General features: G+C 45.6%; 1 protein-coding gene across 1 annotated transcript in view; it reads right to left on the reverse strand.

Annotated features, from left to right (window-relative positions):
- The window catches only part of LOC112552034 (scavenger receptor cysteine-rich type 1 protein M130-like), a 42,615-nt gene that overhangs the window by 15,174 nt on the left and 2,594 nt on the right, over positions 1-24,847 (reverse strand). Inside the window, exons 3-8 of the mRNA XM_025216364.1 lie at positions 19,833-20,049; positions 19,097-19,408; positions 15,555-15,638; positions 8,695-9,012; positions 6,660-6,974; positions 5,938-6,252 (exon numbers count right to left, since the gene is read on the reverse strand). Of these exons, the coding sequence (XP_025072149.1) occupies positions 5,938-6,252; positions 6,660-6,974; positions 8,695-9,012; positions 15,555-15,638; positions 19,097-19,408; positions 19,833-20,049 (1,561 nt within the window). The remainder of the gene's footprint in view (positions 1-5,937; positions 6,253-6,659; positions 6,975-8,694; positions 9,013-15,554; positions 15,639-19,096; positions 19,409-19,832; positions 20,050-24,847) is intronic.

Consider the following 24,847-nt stretch of genomic DNA (forward strand, 5'->3'; position numbering starts at 1 on the left):
ATGGGATTTGTGAGGAGCTCTGTGGGGGGGGAAGGGTGGCTGGGTGGAGGGGAAGGTGTGGGGTCTGCATGTATGGCAGTCCGAGGGGGGGGGGGCATGTGTACATGGGAGTGTGCATGTGGAACTCACCCTATGAACACACACACACACTCTGCCCCTCCCTACATACACACACACATCTAAGTGTGGTTACTTATGTGTTTGCGTTTGTGTTTTTTTATTTTACGCAATAGAATCAGGGTGGCTATTGAGCCTGGTCATTAGAGCTATGGTAAATCTTCAGAGGTGTGAAGTAGCCCCTTGCTTCCTGGAGTGATTCTATTTCCCTGGCCACCTATAGCCTACACTGGCCCACAGTAGGTTAGAAACTGAAGTCATAAAAAAGCATGACCAGCAGAACAATGACACTTGCTCCAGGTGCAGCTGCTGAACTGCTTAGCAGTATATTAACCACTGAAGTGCATGAAAGAGGGCATGTTAGCCACACACAGGTGTAGGTGGAGGAGATCCCCAACAGAGCAGATGGAGCAATATCTAAGGCACTCAAGTTACCTGTAGGCATTATGGGGTGGAGGGTTGCAGTTTAATAAAAACAAGAAGGAACAACCTGTAAGGATGCAGGGACAGGTGAGGGGGAGACATGGTAGGCCAGTCAAAGACTGAGAACACGGTGCCTCTAAACAGGCAAGACCAGGAGACTGGAAGGAAACCCCCAAGGACAGCTGTAAATAGCTGGGTGCTAGGCTAAGGAACAGGATGGCACTTCTGTGGTAGTACTGAAGAGGGCAGGAAAAGAATGCAAAATGTGACATGCTTTTGCACCCCATGGCCATGACCATTTGGTAAGTAATGTGCTGTATAGGAAGAGCCCTAGCTGCATGCTCTGGCAACATGGTTAGTCCTGTCTGTGGTAGCTTCTCTGTAGGTGTCTCCAGGCCTCTCCCCACAGTCTGCTGCAGCTCCATCTGTACAACATCACCAAAATTTTGAAGGGCTGAGTGACAAGTTCTCATATAGTACAGCCGCCTCTTGCAGACACTGTATACAACCTATGTGGTTTGCTGACAGGTAACCTGGAAGCATTCTACCCCATCAATTTCACCATACCTGGCCTTAAAAAGAACCCTGATATTATCATACACAGGTTGATAAAGGGTGTCCCAATGCTGTCACGAACAAAACAGCATATATACAAGAGGCCAGGAGACAACTTTCCAACATGAGTTTTAAAAATTCCTGGCAACAGACCTCCCAGAACAATCCCATAGAGAATTATGCAACCTCTGGGCGCACACAACAGGATTTGTGCTTCCACCCCCACCCCCACTTCTGCAAGGATGTAAGGTGTGTAATATATCAATTATTTTTTTAATGGGTTGCTACTCAATTAACAACAATTATGGAGGGATGGCTGGAGTCTGAGAAAGTGTGCTTCAAGTCTGAAAAGGTTGAGAACCACTGCTCTACAAAAATTCTACTAGAAAAGTAACAACTTTCAACCTTCCATCAAACTGAATCTTGAATATTCCTCCTGGAAAATTCATTTCTTGGACACCACTGTAAAACTTTGCAATAGCCACATCACCACCACTTTTTACTGGAAACTTATCAACCACAGCTACCTCATTCCACTAGCTTTCATTCTAAGTACACCAATAGATTCATTGTCTACAGCCAAACCCTACATGACAACCATACCTGCTCTGATCCCACCAACTGGGATGCATACCTTAGGGACCTGAAACAGGGTTTCCTATACTTACAATACAATCCTCAAACCACAGCCACTCAAAAATCAATACAGCCATACTCAGACCTTGCTGACCTATTACAGCACCAACGCTCTGACAAGGACAACACAATCTCTCTGGTCATCACCTACAGCACCTAACTTGAATACCTCTCACACATCATTAACGACTTTTAACCCCACCTGCACAATGATGACTATTGCAAGAGAGTTTGGGGGGACAAGCCTGTCTAGTTTACAGGCAGCATCCCAAGCTCAAATGACATCTCTACAACAATTAACTACCTAACTCCAGTTCTCACCAAGTCACCAGCCTTTGCTACAGCCCTAGATGCAAGTTATTCCCTTTCATAAACACAGACCTCATCATCACCAGACCATACCAGACCACACAAATTAAAACACCATGTTTATTTTTCCCATGTTTCTTGGCTTAGCAGGTTGCCAATGAGGCAAAGACAGATTTTTTTCCCCTTCCCATTGCTACAGGAGTCAGGGATTTTTTTCACTTTCCTTAGAAGTATTGGATATTGGCTGATGACAAGGCTGGGGATTTTGATTTGGGGGTGCCAGTATGCCTCCTGGGACTAAAATCCAGAAGTTCCTAGTTAGAGGGTTTTGCCCCTATGCTCAAGGTCAGACCAATAACCATACTTGGGGTGAGGAAGGAATTTTACCCCATGTTCAGATTGGTACAGACTGTGTGGGGTTTACTTTCTTCTGCAGTGTAGATCGTTTAAGTGTATTTTAACAATTCTTGCAGTGACGGGACACTGACAACCCTTCTCTTGCTGCTTTACCTGATGCAAGTTAGGGTACTTTTGGTGTCTTTGGGCAATATGCCTTATAGGTGTAGAACAGGGTTAACTGTGTAGTTTCAAGGAATAGGTTAGACAAGGAATTGTATGGGGCAGGTGTGGGGGGATGATCCAGAAGTCCCATCTAGCCTTACTTTATTATAATTCTATCTGGGGTCCATTCAGCTTATTTTCTATCATTTTCATATATGTCATCAACTGCTCCCAGTGCCCCTCTGCTGTCCACATTGGCTGGATGATACTCCCTAAATACAAGAATGAATGGACAGTGATATGACATCATTTCCAGAAATGCACAAAATCACATGACAAAAGAATTTAACCTGCCTGAATATTTCAGCACCTTCCTCAGTGTAGTTGTCCATAAACAATAAAACTTTAAAAAACAACTTGAATGCAAAATTGAGAAACAAAAATCATCCACAGAATGAATTGTTTTACCTATAGTTTCAACAGGGACTATGGATTCATATCCCATTATCCAGACAAGCTGTTAACTCCAGCTGAACACAAAATTGTAGAACAAGAAAACATCCACAGACTGGACTGTGTTACCTATTCTCTCAATAGTCTACAGATACTTACCTCTTTGCCTGGACTAGATGTTTCTTCCAGGTGTTAACTACCTTGTCTCTCAAGGTGTGAGATCTATTTTTTTATTCCTTTTGCAATACCCAGCTCCCCGTTTATCTTCCTTTTAAACCCCTTCTTTTTGCAAGTCCATTCATAGCATATGATTAAGTAGGCTGTTGCTTATGAAAGCTCTTGCCTCTTTGAACCAGTTAGTCTCTGAGGTACCTCCCTGCCCTGTCTTCTTCCTTTTCCAGCTATCAAGATTAGGCTGATGGTTCTTTATTTCCCTGGGTCCCCCTTCTTCCTTCATCATAGGGGAGCACTGTATTTACCCTTTTCCAGTTATTTGAGATCTCACCTGCATTAGTGGTGGGAGAAAATATTATCTGGGGGGCTGTGGCAGCAGTGGAGGAGCACACAGCAGGGGTGCTTGGCGCAGCACTGTGGCAGCAGGGCACAGTAGTGGTGCTGGAGCAGTGGAGCTTCACAATGAGTGGTGCTGGGTACTGCAGGACCGCGGTGCTCTGGTGCTGCTGCTATCCTCAGCCCCAGCAAAATAAGCTGGGGGTGGGGGGAACTAATCCCTGTTAACCCTTGCCTTCCACCACCTATGCTCACCTGAATTCCATGAGTTCTTAAAGATAAGTAATGTCTCTCCAAGTACCTCAACCAACCAACTCTGCTGATTTGAAACATTAAACTGCACCCTGCCAGCCCTCATGGAAAACAGCCACTTCACACCAGGTATCCCATACCTGCAGCTGAGTGCACTTCACTGGGGGCCTCACGTACCCACTACTACCATGGCTCATGCACCTCTGCACTGGCCAGTTCAACCCATGCCAGGCACACTTCAGCATGTGCTTAGTCTGTAGTTATTCACTGGTTGAGTGTGCCTTTGGATGCCTCAAGAGATACTGGCGCACCTTCACCACCTGCCTTGAGTTCACCAGGGCACCATGTGCATGGCACACTTGTGAACCACCTCCTCCTACACCATCTATAGTAGGGGGCCTGGGCAGCTACCCATGAACCCCAGACCCACAACACAACCCCAACAGCACACACATTGCTGACATTTTTCAAGAAACACCAATCTTTATTTTCCACAACACAGCAACAGACCTGCCCTCCCTCCCCAGCAACAGACTGCCTCTAACCCTCACTTTCCAAAAACAAAACCCACCCCTAACCTCAAAGCCCACCACAAAGAAAGCACCCTTTTCTGCATGAAACTATTTACACTGGTGTATTGACAACTGTTGGGAGGGAAGGGCAGTGGTGTGGAGGCCTGTGGCAGTGGGTCAGGCTAGATGATCTGTTCAGGTCCCTCCTGACCCTAGCTACTATGAAACTATGAAACCTATGGCATGGACCCTGGGGAGAGAAGCCAGGCACCCCAGTCTCCGCTGAAACCAGTGTAGGTACACATGACGCAGGAACCCCAATGGGCTGGGAACTCACCCAGGGGGGAGGGAGGACACTGCCCAACCCACTCAGCATGCTCCCACTCCTCCTCCATGGGGCCAGGGTCAGCAGGGACCTTGTGGAGAGCTGCCCCAGCTGTGGCCAGTTCCCACTCAGGGGCTGCATGGCAGCTGGGCAAATGGTGGCCAGCAGCCTGGGCTGCTGGGGGAACATGCTCAGGAGCAGCATCAGCAGGTCCTGGCCACTGCAGGTGGTGTTGCATCTCCTCCCAAGTCCACTGGGAGCCTTAGTGCTCGGCTGCAGGTGGCTGCCAGTGGCTAGGCTGGGCCAGGGCTAGGACTGGAGGCACAGAGCCCATGAGGAAGGTAGCTTCTGGCACAGGCCCCAGGGAGTAGAGCTGGAGTCTGTGGGGGCTGCAGCACCCAGCACATGCCCACATTGGTGGGCCATGGTACCCAGAGGGTAGACAGAAGCTGGCACAGGCCTGGGGGTCAGGGCAGGCATCTGGTGGCCATCCAGGGCCAGCCAACGAGCTGTCCCTGACAGGTGGCTATAGACACTACCAGGTACATGGCTGTGTACCAAGTAGGAGGCTGGGCCTCTACTTCTGTGGCTAACTGGGCATAGTCTGTGCCCAACATCAGCATCTACATGTGCACTACTGTGCATTAATGTGCATTTTTCTTGTACCTGTATATATTGGTACTAGCAAATGGTGCATTAAACTAATCAAATGTGCAGTAATTGCCATGCATGTGTAGACAGTGATGCTTTACTGAGCATTAGATGTCTAATGCACAGTAAAGCATCTTGTGTAGACATACCCAGTGTGTAAGGGACCTACACATTCCTTTGTCTTCCTCCTACTTTTACTGTACTTGCAGAATGCTTTTTGTTGCCTTTTATGTTCCTTGGTACTTCCTTCTCAGTTCATACATTGGCTGCTTTGTTTTTCTCTATAATTTTCCATATTTTATGCTTATACACATCCTTAGAAATACGTCCAATTTTCTCCTTTTTGTGAAATTTCTCTTTCATTCCGAAGTAACTGAAGGGCTCACTACTTCACTAAGCTGGTCTCTTTCTGCAGTTCCTACCCTTCCTTTGCATCAGGATAGCATGCTGTGGTACCCTGAGTATTGTCTTTTTAAGGCACAGTCTATTCTCTTGGACTCTTTTTCCATTTTCCATTTTCTTGCTCATCTGGTAGACAATAAAAAATGATTGTGTCACTCTTGGAAATGTAAATGTATCTATACTGAAAAGTAAATAGAAAATAATGCTGTCATAACCTTTCAATGAATTAAACATGTAACATATGCATGTATACTTATACATATAGTTATAAACAGATAGCTTTAGAATTACCGGTGCAGGTAATATGGGTCTCTTCTGCTCTGTTATCACATGACTTTGGGTTCCATGGCTCTGATGGGCACTGCCAAAGGGAGCTGTGATGTTCATGACACTCAATGTGGTCCAGCCATGTGAGGCCAGAACCCTGTCCGTATGCAAAGTCTGTTGCAATTTCTCCTTCATCTCCACAGCTCAGCTGTTTGCATACAATTGTTGCAGTGACTTGAGTCATCTGATTGGAGCAAACACTTCCCCATGTCCCATTGTAAAAAACCTCCAGCCTCCCAGCACAGCCACCACCATTCACCAGCCTCAGACTTACGAAATCTAGAAGGAAATGCAGAAAATGGTATGTAAGTGGTCTGATTCTATTGAAATTGTGTTGTGAAGAATGAAATCCCAGAGATGAGAGATTCTTAAAAATGCAGTGGTCACCTCTGGAATGACTCTATTTAGCTATATTTACCTGCAGAGATACCTGACAAGCAGGTGCCAGCACCTTTAACACTAAGGAAAGGTTATGATACATATAATACTGTACTATGGGAAGAAAACTGAGGGAAATGATAACATCAGTGCCAGTATGTAGTCAAGTGACTTAGCTAAGGAAGTAGATATGAGAAAGACAGGTGTACCAAAAGAGTGTTTCCTATTACAGTTTCTCCCATGGAACATCCTATTTCACCATTACATTCCTCAGTAAACAGACTCATGAAAGCAATCATAGAACAAACCTGAGCAGAGCACTCCTACATCCTCCTTGTGTCTGCAGTCATGCTGCCCCCAGCCCCTGGAAGGGCATTCCCAGAGCTTGGATTCATTTCCAGAGCAGTTCACATCATCCAGCCAGATCTTCCCTGAACCTTCCCCATAAAGAGTAGAGGCAGCTGCCTTGATAGCATATCCACATCTCAACTGTTTGCAAACCACATTGGAGTCCAGTAGATCCCAGGAATCATCACAGACAGTCCCCCAGGTGCCCCTGTAATAAATCTCTACTCTTCCAGCACAGCGACCTGCCCCATTCACCAGTCTGATCCGTCTGCTTCCTGCAGGGGAAAATCCCATTTGTGAATGTGCAATATATTGATAACATCTTTTATGCCTATCACTAATGACACTATAATGCTCAAATGCTTTTAGTATGAATGTTTTTCTTTATTGACGCAAGGCCCTGCAATAAAGTTCCACAAAATTAAGGACAATTTCTACTTGAGGTGAAGTCAAATGCAATTCTTCAGCTAATTCAGTGCAGGCAGGAATAGGTCATACTGTACTTCAGATATACTGAAATTGAAAGATTCATGAGAAGCATGCATGAGAATATAATACTCATATAATACTCCTTTCAGGAGTATAGCCTGTGCAGCTTTGAATAAATAGCATTTCCAGCAAATAAAAATAGTTAGCTACTACCTGTTTAATATAGGTAGTAAACTAACTGAGCAGTAGATATTATTTAGTAGCACATGTGGCTGGGAGCAAATTTTCTCCTGGTCAACCCCATCATTTGGGGATTACAGGGAAGAGGAAACTCCCCCAGTCCTGATGCTACTCAGCTCCTGGCTTCCCCCAGAAGCTGGGAGTGAGCAGTGCTGGGATGGGTAGCTCTCTCCCCTCCCCCTCTTCCCATCTTGGCACTGCTCAGCTTCTGGCTTCCCACAGGAACCAGGGGCCAAGCAGCACTGGGACTCAAGATCTGTCTGAGGGCTGTCCCACTTCTGGGGCAGCTCAAAGCCAACTCTGGGATGTGTTGGGATTTCCCTAACCAGCCCACAGCTGTCCAGGAACTGTTCCCCTTCTGCACCATGCAGCCTGGAGCTGGCTGGGAGCTGCCTCAGAAGGGAAACAGTTCTTGGTTAACTCCAGGCTGTGCGAGGAAGCCCCACTGGGCATGAAGCTTGTCCACATGTGCATGGGCCTGGGAGAGTTCTGCTGCAGTAGCTGTCTCCCAGATCATGCACATCAGGACATTTCCCAATGTGTATAGGGCAAAGAGACAGCTGCTTCTGGCTGCTGCTCTGTTGCTCTGATTGGAAGTAGATTTGTTCCCAATAGGGAACATGTGTAGACTTGCTTCTAGGGAAGACTTACTGCACAGTTTTTACTGCGCAGTTAAGACTTTATCGCATTAATAGCACATGTAGATGTGCCCAGTATGACGTCGGATTAATCCAAATTATGTTTAAATCTATAAATATATTGGCAATATCGACAACACTCTTGATCACAATGGGTTATGTTTTCTTTGTCTTATTAGTCTTCGCTGATTCTGGATGGGACATTATTTAAAGCTTTTAGATTTAGAAGCCAAAGGATTTTTTTTTAATTTATTCATTCTTCACTTGGAATTAATCACGCTTATTTCCTCAGTAAAGATGAACAGAAAATAATGAGTACGTATATTTTTATTTGCAATGTTTTATTTTGTTTTTTTTATTTTTGTGACCATATTTACAATAAAAACAAACCATTTACTAACATTTTGAATTTTTGATGAAAAAGAAGAGCTTTGATAAACAGAGACCAGTGCTAATATATAAAATGCAAGTGGAAAGGGAAAGAAGGGGATTCAGTGCACTAATGCTACAATATGGTAATACTTTTTCTGGTAATGAATACATATCATTTTACTCAAAGTTTGCCACAGTTTGGCCCTGAGATGCATATCTCTTTGTGATCTGGTGAGATAAGAGCTCAAATAAGTCTATCAGCAGGCCATGGGATGGCCATGGAGAGGAGGTTTGTAGGATTTTCAGGGAAAGTCACCTGAGCAAATGACACCGACATCCTCAGCAATTCCTGCCTGTGCTGTCTCAAACACGGAAACGTTGCAGTGTGTCAGACAAGACTCATATCCGGAGCAGCGGATACTTCTCAGCCATACGGGGCCTGTCCCTCGCTCAGATTTTGAAGGATTATAGGCCTTCTCAGCAATACCGCATTGGAGCTGCCTGCACACCACATTGGCATCATTCATGTTCCACTCGTCATCCAGGACTCTGACCCACGTGCCATCAAGAAAAATCTCAACTCGCCCATCACACTGGTTCTCACCATTCAACAGCCTGAGGGATGCAAAGTCACCTGGGATAGAAGAGATGGAAAATACACTGAATAACTTATTTGTTTTAGGAATAATGCACCAAAGTGACCTGAATGACAGATCTCCATGCTAAGGGAAGTATAATTTATCACTGTGCAGTGGTTCAAGAGGAAGCCTCTTTCGAGGGGCCCTGTTTGTTTCTATATTAACACATGAGCTTAAAGTGAGAAAAGGTTACCTATCTCTGAAATTACATCTTGTGAGTGTCAGGGTACCTCTTATATGTTAGTGCCTTCTCAGGTCTCACTCCCTGGTGCAGTCAATATGGGCATTTATACACATACTCCAGGGTTTGTGCGGGGCACTTTAAATCAGAGCGGCTCTGAGAGCCACTCTAACTAGAGTGCCTTGACTGTCACTTGTATCAGTCTCCCTGAGCTGAAAAATGACAACAGGGGCACATTAACTAAAGCACCCCTGCCACCATTTTTCAGCGCAGGGATGCTGATACAAATGACACTGGAGTCTGCTGGAGTGCACTAACTACCACACTCCAGCAGACTCAACTGAGTCTTCTCCGATGTGCCATAATTACAGCACATTGGAGCAACCTCAATACATACATATAGGCACCCTAATAGTTGAGGCTGGCCTAGGAATGCTGTTAGGCCAGTACAAACCATGCAATTACACAGGGCTTTGAGTTAATTATAGACCTCTGAAATTCTTATGTTTTAGTTTTTTGCCTAGTAAAGTGTAGGATTCCTAAATAGAAACTTTTTCCCAAAGTAGTAAATTTTGATCCAAAGTAGTACAGTAGTGTATTTCCCCCTATTGGTGTGCTTAACAACCCATGGTAGGACCAAGCCTCCGCTTATTACTGAATGAGCTGAAATTCTTGAACCTGCTGTGGAATAGTTCAAGCTCTAAAAGAGCCGGGTTGCATAAGCAACTGAAAGACTTGTGGTGTTGGCACTAAGCAGTAGGGCTGTGCACAGCTTCAGTCTCTGATTCAATTCGGCAGAGATTTGGCCTGATTCAGTGGCTGAATCTCCAAATCCAAATCAAATCAGAGGACCTTTTAATCTCTCTGAATTGAGTTGGAACCCTCCAAATCAATTTGAAAAGATTTGGCGATTTGGACCTAGACACAGCTTTAAATGTTTTTTTGTACATACCTCAAGGTACCAGGCAGCTTGTGAATGCTGCAATGCTGGGGCACATGGAGTGTCCCACAGAAGTGCGGGGGGAGGGGGGGGGTCCCCCATGTGCTCACCAGAAGACCCAGAAGTGGACCAGAAGCATCTCCAATCCACTTCCGGGTCTGCCGAGGAGCGCGCTGGGGGCCTCCCCCGGCTTGGCAACTGGTGCCTCCTGGGTTTTGGGGGGCACCTGGGGTCCCCCCGCAGCCAATCACTGAGCCAGGAGGGTATGCCCCCCCCCCCCCCTCGTGCTCCCAGTGGATCCGGAAGTAGACTGGAAGTACTTCTGCTCCACTTCCGGGTTTGCCGCCCAGCATGTGGGGGCCCCCTCTACTGTCATGTGGGATGCTCCTCTACCCCAGCATTGCAGCATTCATGAGCTGCACCTGGTACCTCGAGGTATGTAGAAAAAACATTTAAAGCTGTATCTACGTCCAAATCGCTGATTCTCCAAATCAGCATCGCATCTTCAGATTCAGCCAAATTGAATCAGGCACAAGAATCTGAATCAACGAATTGAATCACTGTCCCTGATTCAGGCCTAATCCAAATCTGAATTGAATAGGGCCCACTTCACAAACCTCTACTAAGCAGTGCCATGGTAGTGATAAGCAGCATTTCCCAGTGATGGTGTGGAGAAGCAGCAGTAGAGCAATGTTCTCTAACAGTGACTCCAGTGATGAACAGTAACAGCACTGGAGACCCCAGTAGCAGAGGCAAGCAGTGACAGTGAGCCCCCAAGTTCAGGAGTATAGCAACCTCTGGAATGGGCTCCCCTAACTAGCACCTACCTTTTTGCTGGTGTAGGCGGTACAGTCCCTGGGAGGAAGCAATACCCTGTAGCGGCTGAGTTAGATAGAGCTTCTCTGAATTTGCTTTGTAATCATCCAACAGTGTTCCCTACTACGGGACTATTACCCTTTTTGTGCCTGGAACTAGGGCAGATTTTTGATAGCACTGACAGTGATAAACTTTAGTTGAGGCAGGCTACTAACTATTAAGCTTTCTCCCTATATTGTTTTATTGCCCCTCTTTCTCTCCTCACTTTTTAAGAATTGCTGCTATTGCTTGTGAGTGGGCAAACTTATTCAGTTAGGGACACCCTGTTCACAGGTTTCTGAGTGGAGGCTCAAGCCAGATAGAAAATTTGTGTAAAACCCCTAAATCTGAACCCAGCCCTTGTTACTGCCATTCAGAGCTTAACAGAAAGGTTATATGTGTATGTATGAATGAGGAACTTAGTAATCCTATTTGGTCACAGGTTTCATTTTGCATGTAGCAGTGGGATTCAAAATCTGTTTTCTTCTATAAAAGTCACAGTTTCTCTCATTAAGGTTCCATTACATTGAGTGGGTAGTCATGGGCCCTTTTTGCAAATGTAGCCAATTAGTTAAGGATTTTTCTATCAACATCTCATTGGTGTTGATCAAATATTCAGCCAAGTGTCTTCTCCCTAGTTTACAGCATACTCTCTATGTTGGCACTGGATTTTCTCCTGATTTTCAAATAAACTGTCAATGAGTTTGTGGGGTTCTAATAAAATAAAACAGGCCTTTCTTAAAATCATATTGTAAGCTTCATGGCTTTGGGGCCTCCTGTGATGTAGTTTAAAAACAAATGGTAAAAGCTACAGTGGTTTTAAATAATATTTAGGCTTTTCTCCTTCTAGGAGTATGTATGCAACCACTTGAGGGTTCCAGGTCTCAGAACAAATACAAAATAATAATGGCTACCAAAACTATGTGATCCTCTTCCTTCCTGAAATGAGGGTAGGGCTTAACCTGAGACTTTGCTTGAGGTTCATTGGACAAGAAATCTTCTTACATCTTCTGAACTCATGACAAGCTTCACCATGCTAAGCAAGTTAACTGGGAACAGTTTGGTTTGGAAGCTGGACGATAAACAAAATGACTTGAGGAGCTCCAGGTATATATACTGTCCTCTCACCTAAGAGAGTTTTTTAAATCTTTCTGAGACTCTGGATTCACTGCACTGCAGTGTCCAGCTCCCAGAAAGAGAACTAACAGAACCATCTGAGATCTCAGGTCAGAAAGACAGGTGAACCTTGTTACAGCAATGAGAGAACCCTGCCCGCACCAAGGTGAAGAAAAATATTAGATTTTTTTTTAATAGGGTTGCTAGGGTGACATTCTAGTCTTTTCTGGTTATCTAAGTGACCTTTTTGCCATCTACAGTGCTTTTTTGGCACTTATATACCCACCCTATTCCTGCATGCATAGCTCTGTGCACATGGACCATTATGAGTGACTACATTGTTGTACAGAGTGACCCTACATAGTGATAGCTACATTATATATATGCACCCCTTGTGGATGTGTAGTGATCTTAAAATGGGCCAAACCCCATGACTAGTGGACTCAGCCTCAGGAGTTAAAAATCCCTGTATGTATCCTGATCCCTCTCTCCATAGTTCAACGGTTAGTTCATCCAGGATGCAGGGCATCCCTTCACCCAGAGGGGTTTGTACTGGGGCCTCTCTTCATAGCTCATCCCTCTAACTATACAACAGGTCAGCTATTATCTAGACTCTTCTCCAGTGCTCCTTTTGAAGTTGAGCCACTAACATAAATCACTTGAAAAAACAAACAAACTGGTAGAGGACAGTACTTGGGGAGGAATCTTCTACTCATCTAGGGACAAGAGCTCAAATTAGAACCATACCCTTTTCCTTTCCAGGACAGCAGTTACTTCACTAAATCATACATCCCTGGACTATTTCTAGCCCCATATATCTCTCACATACCTACATCTTTAGGCTGCCCAGTTTTCAAAAGGAGTACCGGAGAGCTGCCTGCATAATGGCAGACCCATGATATGGTAGCTAAAAGTGTCGCCTTCAATATCAAACAGGATAAAGCCCCCTTTCAATGAGGGTGGCTGTAATAGGGAACCCTAACCCTGTCAAGAGGAAACAGGTTCAGCCCTTTAAGGCCAGGACTTTCTGGGCATGGAAGGCTGGTGAGGAAAGAGTCTTAGAGAGGCAAGAAACCCCACAATCTGCCCTAAGAAACAGATCAGGAGGCAGGGGTCGAATATAGGCAAGCCAGATGTAAGAGGGAGAAAACCCCACAAAAGGTAGGCAGGGAGTTCAACCAACAGAGAGTGCAGCCTGCCAAGGTTGGCTAGTGGGGTGGGGGGTGCTGCCTGTGGTGGGGCAACTCCCATAAAATCCCACATCGTGCACCTTGGGGAAAAGGTGAGCAGGAAGAACCTGAAAACCTCCACCTCTACGTATTCGAATTGTCGGTGAACAGGAACAAGAGTGAAGACCCGTCCTGGTGAGTCTGGGTCTTAAGGGGGGAGGTGTGTAGCAGGGCACTAAGGTGCCTGCTACTCTAGGAGTAGATATAAGAACCCAGGTGCAGGTTGCCAGGACAACTAGGTAATGAGGGAGCTAGTGGACCACACCTGCCAGAGGTTAGCTGACCAGAAGGGACGGGGCCTGGCCCACATATAAACACCAGGGCTGAGGCCAGGAGGGAAGTTCCCTGCCAGCAGCCAAGGGGGAAGGAGCTCTACCAGACCAAGTAAAGGAGAGAGGCCTGACTGCAGGTGCGGCCTCTGATACTGGTGAGGGATGGAGCACCCCTGGGGTGGCTTGAATGATGTTATAGCCAGGTGGCTTGAATTTATGTTATAGCCCAGGGTCTTCTGTTTTGTTTGCTGCTTAAAACCGGTGGCTTGGGTGAGGCTATTAAGGGGATGGAGAAGGCCTCACTGAGGGGACCCACTATGGAGTGGGGACCCCGGCACCACTGAGGGCGCAGTGCGAGATAAGGTTGTGGAGAGCCCAGGCACCAGTGAGGCACAGAGTGAGACAGGGCTGCAGAGAGCCTGAATGCCAGAGAGGGCACAGAGCAAGACAGGGATGTGGAGAGTCCAGGTGCCAGTGAGGCGCAGAGTGAGACAGGGCTGCAGAGAGCCCAGGCATCAGTGAGGCACAAAGTGAGACAGGGCTGCAGAGAGCCCAGGCGCCAGAGAGGGTGCAGAGTGAGACAGGGCTGGGGAGAGCCTGAGTGCCAGAGAGAGCGCAGAGTGAGACAGGGACTGTGGAGAGCCCAGGGAGGACAAGGGGGTCAAGTGATAACGAGGCCCAATACTGGAGAAGGCTAGAGCCTCAGAGCCAAACCCTGTTTGGTGGGTTTTGGATGAGGACTCCTAGCTAGAGAAAGACAGGGGTCAGGCCCAGGTCGGTGAAAGACCCCAACATACCAAAATACAATGGGAAGTCTCCCGCTCGCAAGAACATCAACAATAATTTCCATCAAGACATGGCAGGAGAGTAGAGAGCAGGATATAAGAGCTACAAAGCAGGCTCCAAGGGCGCCCCACAAAAGGTGCAGATTAACAGGGAAGATGATGCTGCAGAGAGCGACCTGTTACAGTGGCCCAGAACCTAGGTCCTCTACCCTCCACAGTAAGTGACCCAACAGCTATGGTCTTTGGGAGAAAAGGTGCACACATGTATACATTTTGCTTTATTTCATGTTGCTAGTCTGTGCAACTATGTGATCTTCTCTTCATGTCCTAGAATAGAATTTCCCCTGAGCATGAATGCCTAAAATGCCCTATAGATGTCCAAAAGCCAGATACTTAGATGATCATGAAAAAGCAGAATGCCATCCAAAGTACCCAAGCACTACAAACCAACACCAAGCAAGTACCAAGAACAGGAGAGGATTCTGAAAGAATTTATAATCATTATAAGGCAGAGAGCTGGCTTCATAGATTTCATAGATGTTAGGGCTGGAAGGGAACTTGCAAGATCATTGGATCTAGCCAAAAGGGTAGGCAGTCAGCAGGGGTCAAATGATCAGAGCAAGATAGCCATCCAAGTGTTTCTTAAAGGAATCAAGAGTAGGTGCCTGCATCATCTCTGGGGGGAGTCTGGTCACCTGGTCATAGAAGGAAATCAGGTTGGTCAGACAAGATCTACCTGCCATGAAGCCACGTTGGCTATCTCTCAGAGTATTACCTTCTGTTAAGATGTTGGTAATGGTTTCTGTGGCAAGGCAACAAGTCTGCCCCATCACAGAAATCTGGGGGAGTGAAGGGAAACAGAGAACTTACCTTGAAAATGAGCCGGAAGGGAGAAAGGGGTGGGGATACCCAGATGGAGGACAGAGGGACCCAGATGAAAACAAAAACAAAGAGCTGCATGAACAGAGAGAGGAAAGGGGAGAGGGCTGGCTGCAAGAAATGCAGGAGACAGCTGGAAGGATTTAAAGGGGAACAGAGCCTGGAATTAATTCCAGAAAGAAGAAGAAAGAAACCCAGAAGAAATATGGAGAGACTACAAGAGAGAGACAACAGACAGCAGAGAGAAAGGAATGGAAGAAGAGTCCCAGAGAGAAACTTACCTGGGAAGCTGAAGTGAGGTGACGATGGAGACCTCTGGGTTGGTGAGTCCAATACCTGGAGACTTCTGGTACCTTCCCAGGGACCTAAAAGAGAAAGAAACAAGAGTGGATGAGGATTTACCAAGGGAAGTGAACCCCACATTTTTATATCAGTAGAAAATACAAGGTGGCATAGGATTGCCATTTGCTTGGGACCCCTGTGGAGAAGAATGGGGAAGGCAACCAAGAAAGTGAGAGTTCCCAAAAAGAGAGGGAACTAAACATACCCAAGAGGTTAGTTGTCTAACAGAGACATAATAACTGTGAAGAAGAGTTATTTGGCTGAACCACAGATGTGATATCTTCTTCATTTCTCAGGACTGTGTTTATTTCCCTACCTTATTCCATCAAATCATGGCAGGAGTGAAATAAAGGAAATGAACCAGTTCATATTAAACCAAATGAGTATGATTTGTTTTTGCAGATGTAGCTAAACCGTCACAGTTTCCTTGATGATTTTTTCCAGGATCTTTCCAGGGGTTGAGGTCAAGCTAACTGGCCTGTAGTTCTCTGGATCTTCCCTTCTCCCTTTTTTGAAGATAGGCACCACACTGGCCTTCTTCCAATCATCAGACACCTCGCCCAAGCACCATGAGTTCTCAAATATGCTCGCCATAGGCTGTGCTATAATGTTAACTAGTTCTTTTAGCACTCTTGGGCGCGTTCCCCCTGGGCCAGATAATTTATGTATGCCCAGCCTCTTAAAGTGTTCCCTCACAAGATCTGTGGTAATGATGGGTGCAGGCTCGCCCTTCCCCTGGTGACCCTGCCTCTTGTCAGGTAGGGTAATCCCACTGGGCTGAAGGAAGACTGACACAAAGTAGTCTTTAAGGAGATTGGCTTTTTCCTGAGTGTTGGTTATCAGCTGCCCCACTTGATTTAGTAAGGGTCCAATGTTACCCTTGTTCTTTTTCTGACTCCCCACATATTTGAAGAAGGACTTTTTGTTGTTCTTAATTTGAGTGGCTAGTTTGAGCTCGGTTTCAGCCTTGGCTTTCCTAGTTTGGTCCCTACAGGTGTGGGCTAGTGCTGAGTGCTCCTCCTTAGTAATGTTTCCAGTCTTTCATCCTTTATAAGCTTCTTTTTTTTAAGTGCAGGGGGTCCTATTGAGCCAAGGGGGTTGTCCAGCCCTTTTGCTACTATTTTTTTCTGCAGGTTGGAATAGACTTTCCTTGTGTTTCAAGGATTGCATCCTTGAGGAGTGACCATTCATCATGGACAAAACTCCCTGCCAGATTGTGTGCAATCGATCAAATTTGAGTGAATGATTTTCCCATGAGATGTCCAGGTAGTTAAAGTCACCCATGACAACCATGCACCAAGAGCATGCAGCCTCAGCCAGTTCCCTGGTGAACTCATGGTTGAGTTCTTGCTCTTCTGTAGTAGACTCCTACCATTATACCCCTTCACCATGTCCCCCTCTTATTCTTATCCAGAGGGTCTCAACACACCTTCCTTGGTTACCAGTCTCCACCAGTAGGGAAGTGTATTGTTCTTTCACATAGAGAGCTACACCTCTGCCATTTCTTGCAACACAATCTCTCCTGTACAAGGTATAGCCTTCTATACCTTTGGTCCAGTTATAGGTGGAGTCCCACCAGGTCTCCGTTATCCCTATGAGATTGTAAGCATTACTGTTTAGGAGTAGGGACAGCTCCTCCTGTTTTTTGCCCAGGCTCCTGGCATTTGTGTAAAGGCAAGTGAGCTTGCCATCATTGATGTTTCCCTGCACTCCTGGAAGAGCCCCTTCCCTGGGGTGGGGTAGGAGTTTGTTTCCTTGTACAGCTTGACCTGATGGTTTGGTGGCTGATGCTTGGTGGGCTTGCACTAGTGATTATCTGCCCTTCCCCCGGCTTACTTATGTTATATATAATTTAGTTCACATGAGAAATTTTCCTCCTGCAGAGTCTATATGCTCTTCTCAAGTAAAGTTCCTCACAGCTATATTTGCATTTGGGGCATATTCTCTCCACATTCACTTTCCTCAACAGTCCGGGAGTTTCACTTGTTGTCATGTTAGAATTACCAGTGAGTTTTCAAAGGGTAGTACCCTGCAATACTGGCAAAGGTAAAAGATCTTTTGAGAGTATAAACCTGCTGCCAAGAAAAAAAGGGCCCAGGACCCAACTCACACAAGGAGAGCAGGGAGAAGAAAGGGAGACAGGGAGAGAAAAGGACAAAGTTAAGAACCACATCACATATTTGAATTAATAAAAATGCATAAAGAAATGTTATGCACCATGACTGAGGATTTAGCCACCATCTGTTTCCTATTTATGTTCATCTTGTGACACTGGGAAGCCTGTGAACTGGGCTGAGGGAAAGATTTGAAGAAGCCAGGAGCATACAAAGGTTCCTACAGTATTTGTGTTGCACTATGGGGAAGATTTTTTAATGAAGCCAAAACATGCTATTTCAAATCCTCACCCACAACTATAAGGAACAATATCTGAGACACTAAGAACACCCAATGTCATGCTATGGGTGAAAGAAGGGCATATGAAACCACTGCCAAAGGTATGACACTGTGGCCACATCTTCACAAGTGGCAAATTGTGCTGGACAACCCCCTTGGCTCATATTAACTAATATATAAGTTAAATACAACAGATTCCTCTGTTCTATTTAACTTATATATTCTGCCTTTGCCTTTTTTTCAATGTTACATGCCTCCATGGTTTCCCTTCTTCTCCAATATAAAAACCTTGATAAGTTTCTAGTGTTTCTCATTTGTACGCCTTTTTTTCATAGAATGATCATACTCCCATCAGAGCTCTATCATTGTCCTTAATTTTATTTTCAGCCTCCTCCAGAAGCACTATCAGTTGAAACTTCATGTGTGTATAGCAGACAAAAATTAAAGGAAGATATAAATTCTACAGATTACAATCATGTCACTTTCATTTCCCTGTCTTCCTTTTCCATGCACGCCACAAGTGACATCCTCTGCCCTTTCTGCTTCTGAGGAAAATATATAATTGGGGAAAAAAAACAACCCATGGGAAGGTTAAAAAAAGACCACTATGATTCATGAGTCTAAAATCAAACACCCATAAAACTTCTCTCACACTTCTCTTTGCTCCTTGGCTCTCAGTGATTGCTTGGAGTCAAGATTTTATAGCCTAGGGCAGCTAGATTCATTTGGGAAGGAGGCTAAACAAAAAATTTAAACCCTTGTGCAAAGCATAATCCCACAGGATTTAACTAAATTGTACAGTGTCCCCACAAAATGCAAAATTCAAATGTCAGACACACAGACAGACCATATACATTGACACACTAATTAATTGATTCATTGACCACATCAGTTCACTGAACCTGAGAGACCAGGGACACAAGCAGTTCTCAACATAAGCATTCCCTCTTTAAATCCCCTGTTTGATAACTAAACAAAGAGAATCAATCTGACACTCACTTACACTGAGGTCAATGGCCCTGCTTATGGAGATCAAAATGGCACCCAGAGTTGAACTGTAATAAATATCTCTCTATATATAACTTACCTGAACAGATAACGCTGGCCGTTTCTCTCGAGGAACAGGAGGGATTGCCCAGTACAATATGAGAACAGTTCCACAGGCAGGATTCAGTTCCTTCACAGTAAAATATGTCTCTCCATACCATTCCATACGCTTCTCCAAATTGGGCTCCTCTTGGTATTGACTTGGCATAGCCACACTTCAGCTGACGGCACAGGACATGGGCAGCTTGCAGATCCCACTGGGAACCACAGAGTGTTCCCCATGTGACTCCGTATTGGATCTCCACTCTCCCAGAGCACTCAGTGCCATTCACTAACCTGCCACGTGGGCACCCTGAACACAAGGGAAAATGAGTGCCAAGGTTCACATGGATAATGGTGAGCAGTCACGGTATGGGGGGAAGAGGGGAACAGGAACAATTGTACGCACAACGGTAGAAATTATTCTGCTCAAACTGTGGAAATTCCATATACCAGCACATAAACACACCGATTCCTCACCTTTCTTTACTCAGGGAGAAGGTAGGGGAACAAATCAGCTTTTCTTTTCTGTGGTACATTTCCTGTTCAGGGCACCAACAGAATTCCACACCATGAACAGTTACAAATCTCATCTGGTGCAGGGTCAGGGACACTGCAGGAAGCATTCAGATCTTTGCCTACTATAAATCACATGGGGATAGATTGGGCTTGGCCAGTTTACAGGATCTGGCCCTGTCTGTAAAACACATATTCTCTTCCTTCCTGCTTCTGCTCACCTGAACACACCACTCTGGCTGCACTCCCATGAGGACACTCCGCAGCACCCAGTGCAGTCACAAAACAGTCCCTCCTGTTAGATTCATCCCTTTCACAGCCAAAGGTGCCATTCCAGACAGGTCCATCGCCTATCCCAAAGAGCTCTGCTTCTGGGATCAATAGAGCATCTCCACAGTCCAGCTGCTGGCAGAGAGTGTTGGCAGCCTGGAAATCCCACTGGGAGTCACAAAAGGCTCCCCAGGTACCCCCATGATGAAGTTCCACTCTCCCTGAACACCTTGTACTGCCATTTGCCAGCCTGTATCCTCCATACCCTGAAAAGAAGGAGAAGGGAGCTTAGCAATGATGCTTCTATGATGTAACTATACTTGTCTCTGGAAGTGTATAGAAGGAAACTGGAGGCCCAGTGACCTGGGATAAGAAAAGCAAGGATTTATTATGGTGATATCTTTTGTTGAACTAACTATGTCGTTGGTATACAGCAGTGGTTTTCAACCTGTGGTCCACAGACCTACAGATTATGTCTAAGGGGTCCTCAAAAGGTGATTATGATCAATCAAAAGTATGTCAATACCCAGACTTACAATGCAAAGGGGTCCACGCCTCCATTCAAAATTTCCAAAGGAATCCACACCTTCATTCAAAAAGTTTTATGGCTCCAGAAATGAAAAAAAAAAGGTTGAAATCCACTGGTATAGAGCTAGATAAGCTTTTCAATGAAAGACATTCCTCCTCAGGTCACTGGGATCAGAAAGAATTTCCCAAGGAATCAGGGAGATTGTTAACTATGGGAGACGCTGTTTCCCCTAGCCCCTGCTGGCATAACAAGGAATAATGGGCACAAGTTGATGGAGAGGAGGTACAGATTGGACATCCGAAAAAACTACTTCACAGTCAGGGCGGCTAGGAGCTGGAACCAACTTCCAAGGGAGGTGGTGCTGGCCCCTACCCTGGGGATCTTTAAGAAGAGGCTGGATACTTACCTGGCTGGACTCATTTGAGTCCCGTTTTTGTTTTTAGGGTGAGTGGTTTTGTTTGTGTTTTTGGGTTGTTCTCCCGCCCTGGCGGGGCGTCGGGCTAGAAGATCTATTAGGTCCCTTCCGACCCTGAAACTATGAAACTATGAAACTATGACTCAGAGTGTGTATGCAGACACTGAGACTACAGGTTTCCTTGCCCTCATGTGCAATGCAAGAGGGGTCCCTCAGCATTCTTCCATCTCTCCTTCATCAGACACTGGCTCTGGGCTCGGTTTCATACATTCTCTGGAAGAATGTCATGATTTCCAGGAGGTGCTGGCACTAACTTGCCTTAGATACTGCAATTTGATCTACATAAAAACAAAACCAAACCAAAAAAGACAAAGAAAACTAAACAAAAACTCTGCAAGCAGACAAGGATGAGAAAAGGCTGAATATTATGATCACTAAAGACAATTAATTTGAATGAATTTAAGTTGGCATAGCCTTGGGATGGTATGGGATGAAAAAAAAAATCATCCCAGGGTGCTGAGGAAACTGGCAAAAAAAGATCTTTGAGCTCTAGTCATAATAGTTACAAAATTGTGGCTATAATATTTACAACATAGTGGCCATCTATAAGAAAGGGGAAAGGGAAGATCTTGGAAACTATTAACTTGACCTATTAACCAGTCAGATTGTCTTCAATACCCAGGAATGACTGGGGAAAATGATAAAGTAGTCAATTTGTGACCATCTGGAGGAAGACAGGTTGATCGTAAGTAGACAGTATGGATTTGTTAAGATTAAATCATGCCAAAGCAACTTGATCTCCTTTTTTGACAGAGCAGGTAACTAGGTGAATGAAGGGAATGCTATGGACATACAATGTGTGGATTCTAGTAAAGCTTTTGAAAGAGTCCCACATGACTTTCTCATTAGTAAACAGGAAAAAAAAAAAGAGCTAAAATAAGAGCTAGATAAAATTACTATAAGGTGGCATAGTGAATTCAGGGTTATTACTACCTCAAACAGTCCATAAAACCAGTTCATAAAGGGGTGACTCAGTTGTGTGTTCTCTTCCCGAGAAGGTTCTGCCAGCTTCATGCTGCTCCCTCAGTGCCACGGTCCAGTCTTACTCTCACTCTCACGAGTTCCCTCTCCTGGTCTCAGTGCTGCTCCTTCCAGCCTCACAGCCCGTGAGCCTTTTCCCAGATACTGTGAGAGTACCCTGGTTCAATTCTGCCACTGCTAGCCTGATACCTCTCTCCCTCTCTATCTCACTGTGTTCTCTCTAGCTGTTAGTTCCCAAGAGCCTTTTAGTTTCCCGTGGGACAGATAATTATCCTTTGTAACTGGACCACTCCTCTTAGGCAGCCTGCAATCAGCACCCTGCCTGCAGCTGGGCTCTTGTCCCTGTCAATCTGCCAGGAGTGTGTGGGCTGCTCCATGCTTCTGCTGGCTGGCCTGAAACATGGTGGATCCATAACTGGAACAGTGATTGGGGTGGGATGAGGATGGCTGACTGACAGGCTTGGCCCTGGAATGACTGACATTTAATTTTAAATAGATGCTATTAATTCACAGGCTGCGTCCAGATGAGCACAAACATATGTTTGCCTGAGGACCAGTAGCAGTGGTACACCTTGTGCCACTGTTAGTTGTCCCTGGGGAACCCAGCTGGGGTAGAGGAGGCTGGTGCTAGCAACACTGCTTGCCCCAGCAGCTGTACCTGGGGTCCATCCTGGGGGCCTCAGGAAGTTGCAGCTGCAGCACTCCTGTAGCTGGAAGTATGGCCAGAAGCCAGAGTATGGCTCTGTTTTGGGCAGTGTGTGCTGATGCCACATTTGCCACCCCACTTTTTCTCGGTGTGGGTTTTTTGATTCTGGGGGATGCCTGTATGTATGGTATGTGGCACAGCAGATGGGTATGCAGTGCCACACACTGCACATCTGTGCTCATCTGGATGTGTCCACAGAGTACACAGCATTATCCCAGTAGAGAAAGTGTTGGCAGATTCCATCTTTCCTACTTCACAGATACTTAAAGCAGATCAATGACTGGCATGTCTATAGGATCCTGAGACAAAAAGCTTTCTCCTAGGAGAAATGCTGTGTTTGTTTACAAACCACAGCCATATGGAAGAAGAGAGTTGGGAACATAAAATTCCTATTGCTCTTTGGCAGAAAGGACAAATATAATGTAAGGCATTGTGAAGCACTTAAGAGTCATAGTTTCATAGTAGTTAGGGCTCAGAAGGGACCTGAATAGATCATGTAGTCTAACCCCCTGCCACTGGTTGGAGCACACACAGGGATCACATGACCCCAGACAGGTGTTCATCCAACCTCTTTTTGATTTACCCAAGGTAGGAGCAAGGACCACTTCCCTAGGAAGTTGGTTCCAGATCCTAGCTACCGTGACAGTGAAATAGTGCCTCCTAATCTCTAACCTGAAACTATTCTCTAGCAGCTTCTGGCCATTGTTCCTCATCACCCCAGGTGCTGATGGGGGGAATAGGGCTCTTCCTATTTGCTGCTGATCTCCCCTAATGAGTTTGTAGGCAGCCACCAAATCCCAGGTTCAGGTTTCTCAGCTTCTCCTCATAGGGCCTGCCCTTTTGCCCCCCAACCAAGAGGGTGGCCCTCCTCTGAACCCTCTCTAGGCAGGCCACATCCTTCTTAAAGTGTGGTGCCCAGAACTGGATGCAGTACTCCAGTTGAGGCCAGACCAATGTCGCGTAGAGGGGGAGTATCACCTCTCTGGACCGGCTTGAGATGCATCTTTGGATGCATGACAAGGTATGGCTGGCCTTGCTGGCTGCAGTCTGGCATTGGCGGCTCATGTTCATCTTGGAGTCAATAATGACTCCAAAGTCACGTTCCACCTCTGTGCTTTCAAGAAGGGAACTTCCTAGCTTGTATGTATGCTGTGGATTCCTTCTCCCAAGGTGCAGCACCCTGCATTTATCTACACTGGACCCCATCCTATTCTCATCTGCCCACTTTTTTAGTCTGTCTAAATCTATTTGCAGCCTCTCTCTCCATTCAAGCATGCCTACCTCTCCCCACATCTTAGTGTCATTAGCAAACTTGGACAGCGTGCTTTCCACCCCCTCGTCCAAGTCGTTGATGAAGATATTAAACAGTACTGGCCCGAGGACCGAGCCCTGGGGTACCCCACTGCTCACATCTCACCAGGTTGAGTACATCCCATTCACCGCTACTCTCTGAGTGTGCCACATCAGCCAATTTTTTACCCATCCAACTGTGTAGGCATCAATGCCACAGTCGCTCAGTTAATGAATTAGAATGGGGTGAGAGACAGTGTCAAAGGCCTTCTTAAAGTCCAGAAAGACTATGTCCATGGTGACACCATCATCCAGGGATTTAGCTGCCTGGTCATAAAAGGCCATCAGGTTGGTTTGGCAGGACCTGCCTTTGATGAACCCATGTTGATTTCCCCTGGGCATGATCTCTCCTGCTGGCCCCTCGCAGATGTGCTCCTTAATGATTTAAGTCACCCCTGTTGCATCCTGGGTCATTGTAACTTGTTTGTGAATGTTTAATTATTGGCCCATCACTGCCAAAATGTCTTTGGTATTGATCTGTTGATTAACCTCTCTTTTATCATGGAGTGGCCCCTCCCCCTCAGGTCTCGAGGAACCTGACAAGGGGCAGGGGCTGCAGACTAACCTGAAGGCCACAGGAAATTAGGCCTATGCTAGAGTTTGGAGTTAATTAGTACTTTTATTTGGGTTAAGTCATATCTGCAAATAGCCTTTATATATATATATATATATATATACACACATAAACACACACACACACACACATATAGAGAGAGAGCTGTGTAAATAAGTATGTATGTGTGTGTGTATATATATGTGTGTATGTGTGTGTGTGGATATAGATATAGATATATATGTGCGTGTGTGTGTATGTATGTATGTATATGTATAGAAGTTTATGGTTACAAGTTGTATATTATTTTTGTAATATTAAACCTGTACATAGTTAAAAATCACTGTGACTCCTGGTCTGCTCTGCTTTGTA

Source organism: Alligator sinensis, unplaced genomic scaffold (genome assembly GCF_000455745.1).
Source record: "Alligator sinensis unplaced genomic scaffold, ASM45574v1 scaffold537_1, whole genome shotgun sequence".
Classification (NCBI taxonomy): Eukaryota; Metazoa; Chordata; order Crocodylia; family Alligatoridae; genus Alligator; species Alligator sinensis.